Source organism: Vanessa cardui, chromosome 5 (assembly GCF_905220365.1).
Source record: "Vanessa cardui chromosome 5, ilVanCard2.1, whole genome shotgun sequence".
Classification (NCBI taxonomy): domain Eukaryota; kingdom Metazoa; phylum Arthropoda; class Insecta; order Lepidoptera; family Nymphalidae; genus Vanessa; species Vanessa cardui.
The window spans coordinates 14292757-14308675 of record NC_061127.1 but is presented as its reverse complement, the minus strand read 5'-3'; the positions used below and the strand labels follow the sequence as shown (position 1 = coordinate 14308675).

Here is a 15919-nt window from a genome sequence, read left to right as displayed (position 1 = left end):
TAGAAATGGCACTACTAACAATATGGGGAATTCATATCGTAAGGAGATGAAAAAATGCGTTAAGCCTTAGTTATAAAAATAAATAATATCGCTATTAACAGTCAGACTACAGTTCAATGATATTCTAATAAACAGATATGTTATATCCATACTAAGCAACAGAAAAAAGTGTGCCGCGCCGGGGATTTATTTTAGTTTATTTTTACATTTCGTTAAAAGTAAAAAGGATAGCTTGATATAAACAATAAGTAAAAGGGATAACTAAATGCTTTTTATTACGCAAAACGTATTACTACGTAAAACGACTAAAGGGAAACGTCCCAATTAGGACGTTTTCTTGTCTTCACTTTTTGCCCGTTAATAACATATCTGTTTACTACAAAATCATTGCTACAGTCTACGTTGTTTAGGTTGTCAATAAATATCAATATCTTAAGAAAAGTTGTATCCAACAATGGATGATGTGAGCTGCAGCAAACAAAACACATCAATGTATTTTATGTTTATTTGAGTTTTGCTTATTTCTTCTTTGCTTCCTGTTTCTTTTTCGTTGCCGAAAGCGTTCGATTGAGCGCTTCACGTGCAATCGCGTCATCTCGTTCCTCTAAAACTTCATTGAGTGCCGGATTCCACTGCGAATCTGTTGAAAAATTACGGTTTTTCAATTCCGAAACATTTTACCGTCTCTAGACGTTACAACAACAACAACAACAACAACAACAACAGCCTGTAAATTCCCACTGCTGGGCTAAAGGCCTCCTCTCCCTTTGAGGAGAAGGTTTGGAATATACTCCACCACGCTGTTCCAATGCGGGTTGGTGGAATACACATGTGGCAGAATCTCTATGAAATTTGTCACATGCAGGTTTCCTCACGATGTTTTCCTTCACCGCTGAGCACGATATGAATTATAAAGACAAATTAAGCACATGAATCAGTGGTGCTTGCCTTGGTTTGAACCCGCAATCATCGGTTAAGATGCACGCGTTCTAACCACTGGGCCATCTCGGCTTTACAATAAATTAAAAAAAAAAGAAAGTAAACGCTTCGAGCACTGACAGATGCAAAGTGCGCCTTCAGCTTATCACCAGTTGAATTGTCACGTTTTCGCTCTCATGAACTGTGACTTGAGTGGTTTATAAGAGCATACGTTAGTTCAAGTCGGAGCATTACTTAAATACAACTAGAGAAAGTCTACAGATAATATCTATCAAGACCGAACAATAAAAATGAATAAGAAAAAGGTTTTTAAAAACAAGGTTTTATATGTGTACAAAATTTCGTTTCTGTTTTTTCATTTGGAGCCACTTTGGCTGTATAATCAAGTCATACATGGTATACAAAATTTGAACTCTGTTGCCCAAGAGAGACTTAAATGAACTAAAATATAATACACATATATGGACCTGGAGAAAGAATACTTGTGTCAAAATTAAAAGTTTCCATTAATTAGATTAATCGCCCTTCCGTGCTGCCATATTTATAACTAATGACTTGAAATTTTTCTGTCACTACCACCAGGTCCAATTAAAACAAATAGCAAGAATAGTCATCAGCATGTTCAGTCAGAGTAAGAAAACCATCGTCAGTTTTCAAATTCATTCCTTTATCAAGTCGTAATCTCTTAGTACCTTTTGAAACTAAACATCGAATCATTTCGACGCAATATGTCATTCTCGATCGGTAAAGCAGATTGTCGCTCATACTGAGCACACGAAAATAGATCTTAAGGTGACGAACCTTTTCTTACCCCGACTATACATATATTATATTTATTTATACATATGCCGATGCATCAAAAACTTTAATAGGGATTTATTTATTTATTTATCGTACGGTTTAGTGGTTTGGCTGTAAAAATGAACAGAATAACAAACTAACAAAGTTACTTTCGTATAATAATAATATTATTATAATTTATAATATAACTGTAAAGTTTGCCCATCGACAACAACGGTCAATCGACGAAATTTCTAATTTGATCATTTACAACAAACACAGTAGTTTCTTAGTGTCATAATTGTTATTCAAATTAACCGCTGCACTATCGTCGAATAATAAGCTCACAAATCTTTTATGGGTACTGAAAACTATTTTAAGGAATACTTGCCGAAAAAACAATTGATAACTATAATTTCGACATATTGCTACCTTTCTAAGCTATATTAATTATTTTTAACATCCCGACGTTTCGAGCACTTTACAGCGTTCGTGGTCACGGGTAGACCGTTGTTGTTGATGGGTAAACTGTCAATAACTTGTAATCGTTTTATAATAGTAGTCTACCTATACACATACACATACACATACCAACAAACAGTTTCTCCAGAAGACGACATCTTTTCTTCTGTCGTCCAAGAACATGTTCTTCGTTGTACGCTTGTAGTTCACGCATGCGCTCTAATGCTGCTTCAATATTATCACGACGATTCTTCTTAGTTTCTTCCATAATTTCAGGAGTAAGTAATATACTGTAGGGATTTTGGAATAAAATAAACATGTTTATATATTTATGTTTTTATATCTAGGTAGGTTAAGTGGCAAATGAAGTAATTTATGGCGAACGATTATTAATATGTATTGATATTGTAAGTTATATTAGTCATCACCCACCGACCTTGTGAACTAAGATTATGGCTTTTGTGCCTGTAGTTACGCTGACTCACTCACCCTTTACAACAACAAGAACAACAGCCTGTAAATTCCCACTGCTGGGCTAAAGGCCTCTTCTCCCTTTGAGGAGAAGGTTTGGAACATTTTCCACCACGCTGTTCCAATGCGGGTTGGTGGAATACACATGTGGCAGAATTTCTATGAAATTTGTCACATGCAGGTTTCCTCACGATGTTTTCCTTCACCGCAGAGCACGAGATGAATTATAAAGACAAATTAAGCACATGAAACAGAGGTGCTTGCCTGGGTTTGAACCCGCAATCATCGGTTAAGATGCACACGTTCTAACCACTGGGCCATCTCACCCTTTACACAAAACACTTTTCGAAAAACAAGGTATTGTTGTTTTTTAGTAGAATATAATAATGACTAGTGTTACCGGGCGTGCTCAAAGCTGTAAACGTCACCACTAATAAAACCTATTATAGCATTTGTTTTTCACTACAATTATTTCTTTATGACGCTAAAACCTACATAAGGCTTATAATACATAAACGTTTTATTTCTTCAACTTCTTTATTTGTATTTTATTTTATGTTATAGGGGGCAAAAGAGGAGGAGGTTCCTCTGATGGAAAGTGATCACCACCGCCCATGGACATCTGCATCACTGGGAGGTGCGTTGCCGGCCTTTGTATATAATAATAACTTATTATTATTTTAACATTGACTGTCTATATTGATTTTACTCGAGTATTGCTATTTTCCGTTGTAATATATAATGTATGGTACCTAACGAGCTGTTTCCCCTAGTAATTAATAATACATTGATAATATACAGAGCGGTGATTCTTTTTTTTCCAATGGCAATTCCTATGACAACTTAACATCAGGTGGGCCATTTGCACAGTCTACCTACCTATTTAAAAATATATTTAATAATATTTACCCTCCACTCTCATCAATATCCTTCGTACAGAATGGTACAAAGTACAGAGGTATGAATTTGTCCTTTAACATCTCAGGCATTGTCAGGTATCTTGCCTCTTCTTCACTTTCGACGGACATCTCTAAAACTTAACGTATAGATTTTTTTTATTTATCAACAACAACAACATCCTGTCAAATTCCCACTGCTGGGCTAAGTTTTGGCATATACCATTGTTGGTGGTTTTACATGTGGCAGAATTTCGATTAAATTAGAAAAATGCAGGTTTCTTCACGAATTTTTCCTTCATCATCGCGCTCAAGATGAATTATAAACACAAAATGAGCATATGAATGTTAAATGGTGTTTGCCTGGATTTGAATCCGCAACCATCGGTCAAGAAGGCATTTGTTCTAACCACTGGGCCATTTCGGCTCATTTATCTAAAATTTTGATTTTTTTTATTTATCACTTACCTTAACTATGACTAATTAATACATATGAAAAAAAAATACATATAATGATTGCTTATAACCTTACTGATATATAATACGAGTGTAAGTATATATCCGATATATCAAGACACGTATACTTCAACTTAGGTTTAATTTTACTTAGTCAAATAACTTACGTCCACTTTCTGAAGCTGGGGTGGGCCCTTGTTGGACAATACATGCCTCTTCTTCTAAAAAACGTAATATGGATTAAATTATTTTTAAATCAGATAAATTTTCTACCAAAAAACTCATATAAGGAACGTTATCACTTGAAAACATATCACTGTAATCTTACTTTTATCTTCCCCTGCCATTTCTCCGATATAAAATTCCTAAAACGAAACAAATGTTTTATCAGAAATGTATTGTTAAATTACTTAATGATACTAATATTGTCTAGTCTTTTTACTTATAAAAAACTTGCCTCTGGAACGGTTTGAGAGCTTTCCGAAAGTGGCGGTGGTAAGGCTTCCAAAAATTCCGCTCTGAACTCATTTCTAGATATAAAAAAACGAATACAATTTTAGATACAAATAGTTTAGTTATTTTTTACACAATTACTGAATGTAAAACCAATATATTATTACACGAAAAAAAAATTAAACTTTAATATTTCCTAATGTGTACCCAACAACGTATGTTAATAGTGAGATGATGATTTAAAAGATGAATAAAGATTGAAATAGTAAATCGAAAATAAAAATAAATCATGAAAAAAGGTTTCAATGTTTTTAAAGCCACAAAATTAGGTCGTGAAAATGTAGATTGATCATCAGCAGCCGCGTCGTTATACTTTCGACTAATTTTCATGATTGGATTGTAGCACGAAGTATCAGTTTGATAGACCAGAAGCGAAAGTAATTCAGAAATTATTTTGTGTATAGATAGATATATGCAGTATGATGAGGGAAATCCATTGAAGAATGTATAATGTTATAAATATATTACCTACGAGTCGAGTAGTGTGTACATCTGTTTTTATGGGTACGCCACTCCGAGGTCCCGGGTTCGATTCCCAGCCGACTTTTCTATGTTGTCTTAGGTGTTTCAAAACACAAGGGTTTTAGCTACTTACAATTGGATCAGATTAATGTATGTGATATTTGTTATTATTTTTTACACTATCATAATAAAGGTTGGGTTATATTCCTTACCTAATTTGTGCCCCCCTTAAATTCCTCCCATGCTCGTGCGCATCCCAAGCCTTTCGTGCCGCTGCAAACTGTAGATCTCTGACGTCATCCCGCATGGCTATAGCTCCTCCTACAGCCAGAGAGCATTCGAGTTCCACGTATGCATCACCCAGCTGAGGCTGATTGGCTGGTATTGAGATCGTCTTTTCTTTTTCTTTTGCAGATCCACCCTGATTCAGTAAATATAGAATTGAAATGATTAAAACTAATATTTTTTATTGGTATTTATTAAATTTGAATAATGTTTCAAAGTTTATATTTATAGACTATGAATATTAATTTATTATTTTAGACGTTTCTGATGATTCGTAAAAATTGGTTGTGGTTTTTTTTTTTAATTCGATGTGTGAGAAAGAGAAACAAAATAATGTATCGAATTCGATGAAATTTTGTTTGCTTTGCTTGAATTCAAGGACATAAGAAATTTTTAAACCGAAAACCTTACGACTTTAATAAATAAAATCTGATAACAGAATTCCGAGTAGAAATTGATTGTACAGCTTTATTTTAAAACTACGAGACTCGGAAAAAATTTGGCATCTCTGAACATTTTTAGTCATATCGACCAATGACATTTTTAGTTTTATATCTATCCTACTACTATTATAAAGGCGAAAGTTTGTATGTATGGATGTATGGATGTTTGTTACTCTTTCACGTAAAAACTACTGAATGGATTTGAATGAAACTTTACCACAATATAGCTTATACATCAGAATAACACATAGGCTACAATTTTTGAGGTTTCTAATGTGCGGTCGTAAAAAAATACATTTTTTGCGCTTACATTGCAAACGCTGACTGAATCCTACAAGATAGATCAAAACAATGTACTACAGTATTGTACAACTTAAAAAGGTCTACAAAAAAGTCCGTGATGATATATGTTTATCTCTTAGCAATAACCCACAATAACCATTTTTTATCCTTTACTTTGTACGAGAAATAATGGCTTATTTACGAAGCGAGCGAATACTAGACTATATAAGCGATTACTAGACTAGACGGGACGAACCTGAAGTCCACGCGAACGAAGTCGCGGGCAAAAGCTAGTGTTATATAATTGTCATAATTTAAATTTACAATGATTGCGATTAGAGTTATGTATGTAAGTACGTATTTTTAATTTATTCGTATTACCTTTTCTTTTGTCATCTGTTTCTTAGCTGGTTCTACTTTATTAAATTCATTAGAATTTCTTAATTCGTCAACTCTCTTCCACTGAGCCAATGTTAATGGCCATCCAGTCGGTGCTATCACTCTGTAAATTTTTAATAACAACATTATAAATATCAATTGCCATTCTGGTATAGTACGACACAACTTAGATATATCGGCGAAAATTATATCACTTATGGGAATATGGTCTTTACACAAACGTAATAACTTATAATGTCACATGACATAATATATACGTCAATTTGACACGTCGATATACATGCACGTGATTTCTCGGGTTAAACTGACGGAATCTATAGCGACGAATAGCGTCTAATGGCGCGATAGAAAGCTATTTCTATTGGGTGTTTAAATCGGCAGTAATCGGTTTTATTGAATTAGCCGATGCTATATCTAAGTCGTGTCGAACTCTACAATATTAACTGTCATTAAGAACTTACTCAATGGAATATTGTTTTGGTGCTATGTGAGCTTTCGTTTCTTTAATCTGAAAAATATTCATAATTAGTTGGGAAGGTAATTTAATAAAGCCAATGATTATTTCGTACCTTAGTTGTTGATCTATTTTTACCACCAGACTGCTTTGGTTTCGGAACCTTTAATGAACGAGCGCTTGAAAGAGCTGATTCTCGTGTTGTCTGTGTAGAGAGGAGAAGTTAATCATTTTATAAATGAAGTATAATACATCTTATATACATCTAGTTGTCGCCCGTGCCCTCGCGTTTTACGGTTGGTTGACAAGTGTGAGACAGAAAAAGTAGCCAATGTCCTTCCTTGGTTCAAGTTTGCTTCACAATAAATTTCATCAAATTCGATTCATTGATCATTGACAAAGAGCGACGGCCAGACAGAGTTACTTTCAAATTTATAATATTAGCATATATAAAATATATCTTTAAGTATATCATTTGAAAAAAAATCATTGAACGATAAATATTGTACAGTACGACACAACATAGATGTCGCATCGGTAAAATTCGTAAAACTTATCACATCCGAATTGAGTACGCTATCCCAAATTATCAATATTTATTTCTCATGCGAATATGATCTTTGCACAAACATAATAACTTGTAATATCATATGACCTAATATATTCGTCAATTTGACGCGTCAATTTACATGCACTTGCTTTCTCTGACGCGTGAATCTATAGCGACGAAAAGCGTCGAACGGCGCGATAGGGAGCTATTTCTATTGGTTGTGTAAATCGGCAGTAATCGGTTTTATTTTTATTCCATTGCATTTTCCGATGCTACATCTAATTTGTGTCATACAAAATATTTTAACAAAATTTTTATCTTGATCGTTACCGATGCCAAATTCGAATGTGACATGGAACGCTTTCTTGTTGACATACTCCCGGTCGAAAGAGTTGGTTCCAATCTGATATAAGGCCAGTACAATTCGCCAGTGCCTGAACATCTACCCAACTCATCAACTTGACCATCTGGCGATGTCGTTTGCAGAACAGCCTCCATTTCCAACTAGATAATTAAATGTAAAATTAAATTTATGTTTTCTGTGGTATAAAGATTTGTAGTAATTTATGGTAGTGTGTTTAACGCAATAACAGCAAATACGTCTACATACAAAGTCAACTGTCTCAATAAGTTAAAGTAGCCGACAGCAATTGTAGTTGAAACAATATCTATCGAAGCCTTAGGAGCGTTCAAATCGTATCCTTTCTGGCGTGGAAGCACTATTATGCCACTAAGTCTAATACTCCTAAGAATTGACTCGGTAAAATTAGTTCCATTGTTCACAACACGAGTCGAGATGGCCCAGTGGTTAGAACGCGTGCATCTTAACCGATGATTGCGGGTTCAAACCCAGGCAAGCACCGCTGATTCATGTGCTTAATTTGTCTTTATAATTCATCTCGTCCTCAGCGGTGAAGGAAAACATCGTGAGGAAACCTGCATGTGACAAATTTCATAGAAATTCTGCCACAAGTGTATTCCACCAACCCGCATTGGAACAGCGTGGTGGAATATGTTCCAAACCTTCTCTGCAAAGGGAGAGGAGGCCTTTAGCCCAGCAGTGGGAATTTACAGGCTGTTATTGTTGTTAACAACACACGATGAAGAATTGTAAATTCAACCTTCACTAAACGAATAAACTAATGACTAGTAGTAAGTATACTAGTTGTCGCCCACGGCTTCGTTCGCGTGTTAGGGGGCCGGTTGTCACGTGTTAGGAAAAAAGTAGCCCTTATCCTTCCTAGGAGTCCAAGTCTGCTCCATACCAAATTTCGTCAAATTCGGGTTCATTGGTTTGGAAGTGAAAAAGCGACAGATAGATAGACAGACAAAGTAACTTTCACAATTTATAATATTAGTATAGATTTTAGTGAAAAAACTGAACAATATTGGTATTTATTATCTGAAATATATATTAGTGAAATATTTAATTAATTGTAATATAAATAACACATCACATCACATTTCATGACGACCTCCGTGGTCGAGTGTTGTGTACACCGGTTTTCAAGAGTACGTCACTCCGAGGTCCCGGGTTCGATTCCCGGCCGAGTCGTTATTATCATTAGTTTTCTATGTTGTCTTGGGTCTGGGTGTTTGTGGTACCTTCGTTACTTCTGATTTTCCATAACACAAGAGCTTTAGCTACTTACATTGGGATCAGATTAATGTATGTGATGTTGCCTCATATTATTTATATTTATCATGAGAGGCAATCACTTGACATCCCTATAACACAATTGGACTAACTGAAAAAAGTAGTCTTTATCCTTCCTTGAAGTTTAAGTGTGCTCCTAACCAAATTTCGTCAAATTCGGTTCGGTTCGGACAGACAGTTATTTTCACATTTATAACATTAGTATATATTAAAATATTTACATCGGGTGATGTTGCGGCAACTCTGAAGCTAACTGCCTCGTGTTTTGTCACAAGTATCTGTACTCCGCCAAGAATATTTCTTCTATTGGGTATGAAAATTTCGTCAATATGCAGTTTGCTGGCTGCGGATAGCGGCAATTCCTTGCATTGATCGGAATCATTATCGCAAACGTGAAATACGTTTGATATCGACGAGAGAACAGTCAGCTGCCAATGAACATCTGAATAGGTTCCAGCAGGCTGACTCAAAGACCCGTGACCCATTACAGTGTAACTGTTGAGAAAGTAAAAAATTAAACCTTTCTAAAATTAATCAATAAAAACCCTTCGTTATTTTTAACAATTTTAGGTAATTCTATTTTTAAAATGATCCTCAAAGAACATAAAAGAAAACTTGACTACAAAATTACTAATATAAGTACAATTTTATATACGACCCAACAAAATCACCTAAGAAAAAAAAAATTGTTTCTGAATACAATATCAACACGAAAAATAAAGAGATATTAGAGTAGGAGTAATTATATTAAATAATTATGTAAAATTTCTAAATGCATTTTTAATTCCTTTTATTTTATTAAATTTTCATGTAAAATTATAGCAGAAGAGCCGAGAGGGTAATAGCAGTAGTGAGGACAAGTTAAGTTTTCCAAATCATAAATTTCGACTTAAAACTAACGAAGATCATGTAATAAAATTGATGAACTATCATATTTTAAGCGGTTATATAATATAATTTAAAATAATTAAATAATTTTAGGACAAAATACAGATTAACATGCTATAAAAGAAATTCTTCCTAAATTTAAAAGGTCAACGAGTGAAAATTATCATATCATATATCAATAATATCATAATATTTAATTAAAGGTATATTTTTGTAAAAAGTTTTAAAGCCTTTTAGATATTAGGTAAAATATATGATGAAATTAACGTAGAGTTCAAATTGCAGTTTCATAAATATTTATTGGCGATACCGGTTTTAATTGCATTTTAACTGAATTATTCACAAATTAAGTTAGTACTACGAACTAGGATAGTATTTTGCTGCATAGTGATAATTAGTTTATGAGTGCTTTGCAACTGGTATAGTAAAATTGGATTCATACACTTGTACTAATATCATAAATGTATGTATATCGTGACGTAACAAAAACGATATTTTGTTAAAAAAATAACGAACTAAAAGCGTTTGTAGGATGGATTGAAGAACTATCGAGATATAAATATATTTTATGGAGTAGGTTGGCGGACGAGAATATGGGCCACCTGTTGATAAGTGGTCAACATCACCCATAGACAATGCCGCTGTAAGAAATATTAACTATTCCTTACATCGTCAATGCACCATCAACCTTGGGAACTAAGATGTTATGGGCCTTTAGCCACAATCACTCACCTTTCAAACCGGAACACCACAATACTTAGTACCGTTGTTTGGCTGTAGAATAACTGATTAATACCTACTCAGACGGGCTTGCACAAAGTCCTACCACCAAGTAAATAATAATATAGATATATATGTAAACATTCAACTTACCCGTATTCATTTGGGTCAAAATTGAAAGTTATATGTTCATTATATGCTTGCGGCATCTGTTCTCCAGTATCATTATTATATACAGCTAATATACTATGCTGGAGGCTACTATAAACATCTAAGTGCACTTTGACTGGAGCATGACAGTTGAAAACTCCTTGAAAATATGGAATCCATTTGCATTTCGGAGTTATTGGTGACGTTCCATTGTATTGGTTCAATCCATAAACACCACTGAGAGCTGAAGCGACTGAGTAAGCGGTTTTCGCCCCAGGATACATCGCAAAGAATTCATTCATCAACTCCGACAAAGCTTCTAAATTACCAAATGCATTATCCATTATCTAAAATATTATAACTAGGCAAAATTAAATAAACATAAAACTTATAATTATTTGTAAGTTGAATTACAAGGCTCTTACTGCTTTGGATACATCTGGCGTGATAGAAACTGGATCGGTTAAATTTTTTCTAGCCCAAGTGCCTCTCCAGTGAGCTTGGATGATAGTGGCGGCTTCATGTTTCCTAATTACTTTCAGTCTCTCTGCTTTTAACAGTCCACAAGGGAGTTCTTCAGTTGCGAGTTCACAGACTTGCGAAACAATTGGAGGTTCTGGTACCGTCAATAGTTGATCCATCATCTCTTGACCTACAGGAGATTTTTCTTGCTCGTCCTAAAAATAAGTTTGTACATTATTAATAGAGATAAATAAGGCCGTACAAAAGAAGAGACAAAATCAATTACCACTTGTTCTTCTATCAATTGATCGTCCAATATTTCTATTTCTTCGGTCTCAGGTAAAACGCAGTCACATGGATCTAAAAGGTCAATGTCCGCCAAAGATTTTGGAGGTGAAGGTTTTGTTTGCATTCCAAAATCGGGATCGCAAAAGTATTTTCTTAAAACTGTACACACTGCTCTAAATTCAGTTGGTTGGAGCTTCTTAATTAACAAAGACTGTAATGCTTGTCTAAACATCCAGTGCAATAAAGATTTATCGTAACCGACAACTTCCGTAATCCATTCCAAATCTGGTTGATACGACCTGTAACACCAATTTAAATTAGTAGTGAATTTATTAATTAATAAAAATATACTAATAAACAAATATTAATTAGAATGTTAGATAACTAACCTATAAAATTCTCTATCATTCATTGACATATTCATCATTGATCTGCCTATTCGTATCCAATTAGTAAAAGCAGATCCAAGATTTGATAGGAAACGTGATGCCCATGGGCATTCTTTTACAGCAGCACATTGAATGAGTTCACGTCTACCAAGTAATAGTGAGGATTCGCTTAAAAGCATAGCGTGCCAATTCAAACGAGAATGTACCCATATCCTGATGTACAATACAAAGAAGAAATTTAAGTCCAGTCAAACGAGTATTTAAGTCATTATTTTATAACACTAAAAGTAATTAAAAACTAGAAAAGTAATAACTGCAATGAAAGATTTAAAAATTAAAAATCTGCAGATCTCAGGTAAATACATTTTTGATAAAAGATGATCGATTTTAGTAACATTTTGTTTCATGATCTGGTGATGGAATCCATTGGGATCTACTACCTTATGAGGTTGCGAAATCCTTTAAATAATCTTATTTACAATACCTGCAATAATGTCTCCCCGGCGGTAGAACGATTTCAACTGATTCATAACGTTTAGTTTCAATAAAAGCCTTCACTTTTGGTAGATCACAATCGACAAACCATTCGAAAACTTGTAATACTAAATAAGCTGGTTCGATATAATCTATTAATGGTACACCGCAGTTAAGTAGAACCCTCGGATGTAGCATGTTTAGTGTAATTCTAAGGATATTCTCATCAGGTCCATCAATTTGAAGGTAAAGTGGTGCAAATTTTGGCGCTGGTATATCCAGAGCCTTATTAGGTGCTGCCTTAGTTACCCTTATAGGTGGGCTACTGGCTACTGAAGTAAAGCAATACATAGATGGGAAATATAGGATATTAGCATATTTTATCAATTTCTGTATCTGAAATCAATAGAACTTTTCGTGGTAACGATGATAAACGTAAATATTAATATGTGTACTGATTGTTTTATTAAAATATATCATGGTGAACCATTAATAATAATATTATTTAAGTTACCGGATTGTATTGAATCCATTCACGTAATTCCTCTTTCGTTTGTTGTGGTACCACTGAATTTGCTGTTGTTGATCTATTTGCGTCCTTCCCTGTTTTTTTGTTCTAAAAGTATAATTATTATTTAATCGTTTAATTTAGGAAGATAACGGTAGATTGATACAATAAGTAAAATCAAGACAACACATGTGTAAACTAATATTACAATAATTAACAATACAATCAAGCAGAAAAGAAAAATAGAAGACCAACAATATGTCCACTAAGACAAAAATGATTTGTTCAATTGTGTCAAATTACTTCATGCTTTTAATTTAATTCAATTATAAACAACAAATAAAATATTTAGATTACAATTCACGAATTCTATACAACTGACAACAATTTAAAATTTATAAAAAAATTATCTACTAAGAATAAACTACTGTTAAAATTTAATTGAATAAAATATTACCGGCGGAGCAGATTTGTCATGCTCTTCTCTGAATTGATAGGTAATCTAAAAAAGTAAGGTGACTATTAACTAATCTTATATGTATGTCATTAATAAATACAGTTGTTGAAAGCAAAATTACCGATTCAGTACTCTGAACATCTAACAAGTGAGGTGCATAGGACAGTTTTAGAAGTCCATTTACTTTTAAGAATCTTGTACGTGGACAATCGTAGGCCTCATATAGACCATGTTTGCGTGCCCAGTCGATCCAACGATACGTCTTCCATAATGGGACATCTAGAATATTGCATTTTATTTAAGTATACTATTCCATTCTTTACAAAATAGTTACTAATCTATAAAAGTACTAATTGTTGCTCGAGGAGTTGGTTGTCACGTAAAAAAAAAGCAAAGTAACAGCCTGTAAATTTCCCACTGCTGGGCTAATAGCCTTCTCTCCCATTAAGGAACATATTCCACCATGTCATTCCAATGCGGGTTGGTGGAATGCACATGTGGCAGAATTTCAATGAAATTAGACACATGCAGGTTTCCTCACGATGTTTTCCTTCACTGCCGAACACGAGATGAATTATAAACACAAATTAAATACATATATATTGGTGCTTGCCTGGGTTTGAACCCGAAATTATCGGTTAAGATGTACGTGTTCTAACCACTGGGCCATCTCGGCTCTCTGGTTGTCACGTGCTAGGCAAAAAAGTAGCCTATTTCTTGAGTTTAAATGTGTTTCGAAACAAATTTCATCAAATTCAGTTCATTGATTTGGTAGTGAAACAGTGACAGACAGACAAACAGACGGCGTTACTTTCACATTCATAATGTTACTATAAAGTATAAATTATTATATTTTTCGAAAACTACTATAATCTAAATTCGTATAAAGTAAGCCACATATCTTGCATATTATATTTTCTTTGGTTCGTACATAAATGAATTTGCATTTCGAATCACGATTTCGAAATGTTATTTTACGAATGAATGCATATTGTATTTTTTTTAACACAGAACTATTGATCTGAATTAAACTGAAGCGTGAAGCTGATTAAAATATAGAGAAAGAAACTCGATGAATATTATATTAACGTAGTTCATATATACCTGGTTCTGGTAGCGGTTTCTTCAGCGGTAAATCTCTGACCATCATTACAAGGAGACTCATCTCATGACCCGGAGTTATCCCCGGGAGCGAATAAGGTGGGTGATCCTTTGTATCTTCGATTACAATTGATGCCATTGAACCACGCTAATTCGTTTGAGGATATAAATACCATTTCAATTCATTTTAAATGATGAAATAATTGGAGTTGCTACTTAATAATATACATAACTCCCCAATACTACTACTACTTTACTAGTTGCTAGCAAAAAAAATGGTTTTTACATGAATAAGCTTATAACAGCAATAATTGGATTGGAGCAAAGAATCGATAGTATGACGATTAAAAGTAAAAAATACTTTAATAAAAAAAGAAAATATTACACAGGATAACATATATGATAGAATGGCGTGGAGATAATACTTCGTTACTTCCAGGCAGGATGTATTATATACATGTATTGATATTATATACATAGTCAGCTAACATAACTTTGTATTTAAATGTTGAAAAATAATATCTCGAGTTTCTTGCTGATTGTTTTCGGTATAATCTACATTCTGACCTATTGACGGTATAACTTAACAGTCTGTAAAATGACTTGTAAACGGTTACTTGAATAAAGTATATTTATTATTTTGGTATTGTTAGTCAAGGAGTTGCAGTGACCTAGGGTCATAGAACTTACATTTAAGGTTTCATAATAGATATCTAAGCACATCATATAACTTAATGGTGCCTATTATGTTTTTTGATGTGCTTAAAAATCTATTAAGAATTTATTTATTAAGATTTAGTTGTTATTATTTTTAAGATATCGTTGTTGTAAGGCAATTCAGTGCAGTGTTGTCGAATGGTGTAGTAACCACCATTTCCTTTTGTTATAAACCAATATTCAGCGATAGTTTATTTGCTGGCTCTTATACTAACTAATAAAATGTTACCCTAACAACTGTCATTTCCTTTGTGGTGGGTTTCTTCGTATTCTTAGACTTGACTGTGCTTGTAAGAGTATCATCATCGTCGTCCCACGTGAACACTGGTACCTCTGATATTAAAATTTCCCACAGTTTTTCAGGATCTAGGAATAAAAGCAAAAAACATAATATGCATACAACAACAACAACAACAACAGCCTGTAAATTCCCACTGCTGGGCTAAAGGCCTCCTCTCCCTTTGAGGAGAAGGTTTGGAACATATTCCACCACGCTGTTCCAATGCGGGTGTGGAATACACATGTGGCAGAATTTCTATGAAATTTGTCACACGCAGGTTTCCTCACGATGTTTTCCTTCACCGCTGAGCACAAGATGAATTATATACAAATTAAGCACATGAAACAGCGGTGCTTGCCTGGGTTTGAACCCGCAATCATTGGTTAAGATGCACGCGTTCTAACCACTGGGCCATCTCGATTCTAAGAGTCGAGAA

The 15919-nt window shown here is 34.1% G+C and overlaps 1 protein-coding gene across 1 annotated transcript in view; it reads right to left on the bottom strand.

The window, feature by feature from the left end:
• Positions 1 to 518: 518 nt before the first annotated feature.
• LOC124529842 overlaps positions 519 to 15919 on the bottom strand; it is a 31089-nt gene continuing 15688 nt past the window's right edge. The window contains exons 7-28 of the mRNA XM_047103765.1: positions 15433 to 15569; positions 14490 to 14634; positions 13507 to 13664; positions 13386 to 13430; positions 12935 to 13036; positions 12431 to 12816; positions 11947 to 12159; positions 11556 to 11856; positions 11233 to 11478; positions 10811 to 11154; positions 9271 to 9544; positions 7723 to 7896; positions 6958 to 7047; positions 6850 to 6896; positions 6371 to 6491; positions 5192 to 5400; positions 4462 to 4534; positions 4333 to 4369; positions 4172 to 4246; positions 3562 to 3688; positions 2311 to 2471; positions 519 to 640 (exon numbers count right to left, since the gene is read on the bottom strand). Of these exons, the coding sequence (XP_046959721.1) occupies positions 519 to 640; positions 2311 to 2471; positions 3562 to 3688; positions 4172 to 4246; positions 4333 to 4369; positions 4462 to 4534; positions 5192 to 5400; positions 6371 to 6491; positions 6850 to 6896; positions 6958 to 7047; positions 7723 to 7896; positions 9271 to 9544; positions 10811 to 11154; positions 11233 to 11478; positions 11556 to 11856; positions 11947 to 12159; positions 12431 to 12816; positions 12935 to 13036; positions 13386 to 13430; positions 13507 to 13664; positions 14490 to 14634; positions 15433 to 15569 (3587 nt within the window). The remainder of the gene's footprint in view (positions 641 to 2310; positions 2472 to 3561; positions 3689 to 4171; positions 4247 to 4332; positions 4370 to 4461; positions 4535 to 5191; positions 5401 to 6370; positions 6492 to 6849; positions 6897 to 6957; positions 7048 to 7722; positions 7897 to 9270; positions 9545 to 10810; positions 11155 to 11232; positions 11479 to 11555; positions 11857 to 11946; positions 12160 to 12430; positions 12817 to 12934; positions 13037 to 13385; positions 13431 to 13506; positions 13665 to 14489; positions 14635 to 15432; positions 15570 to 15919) is intronic.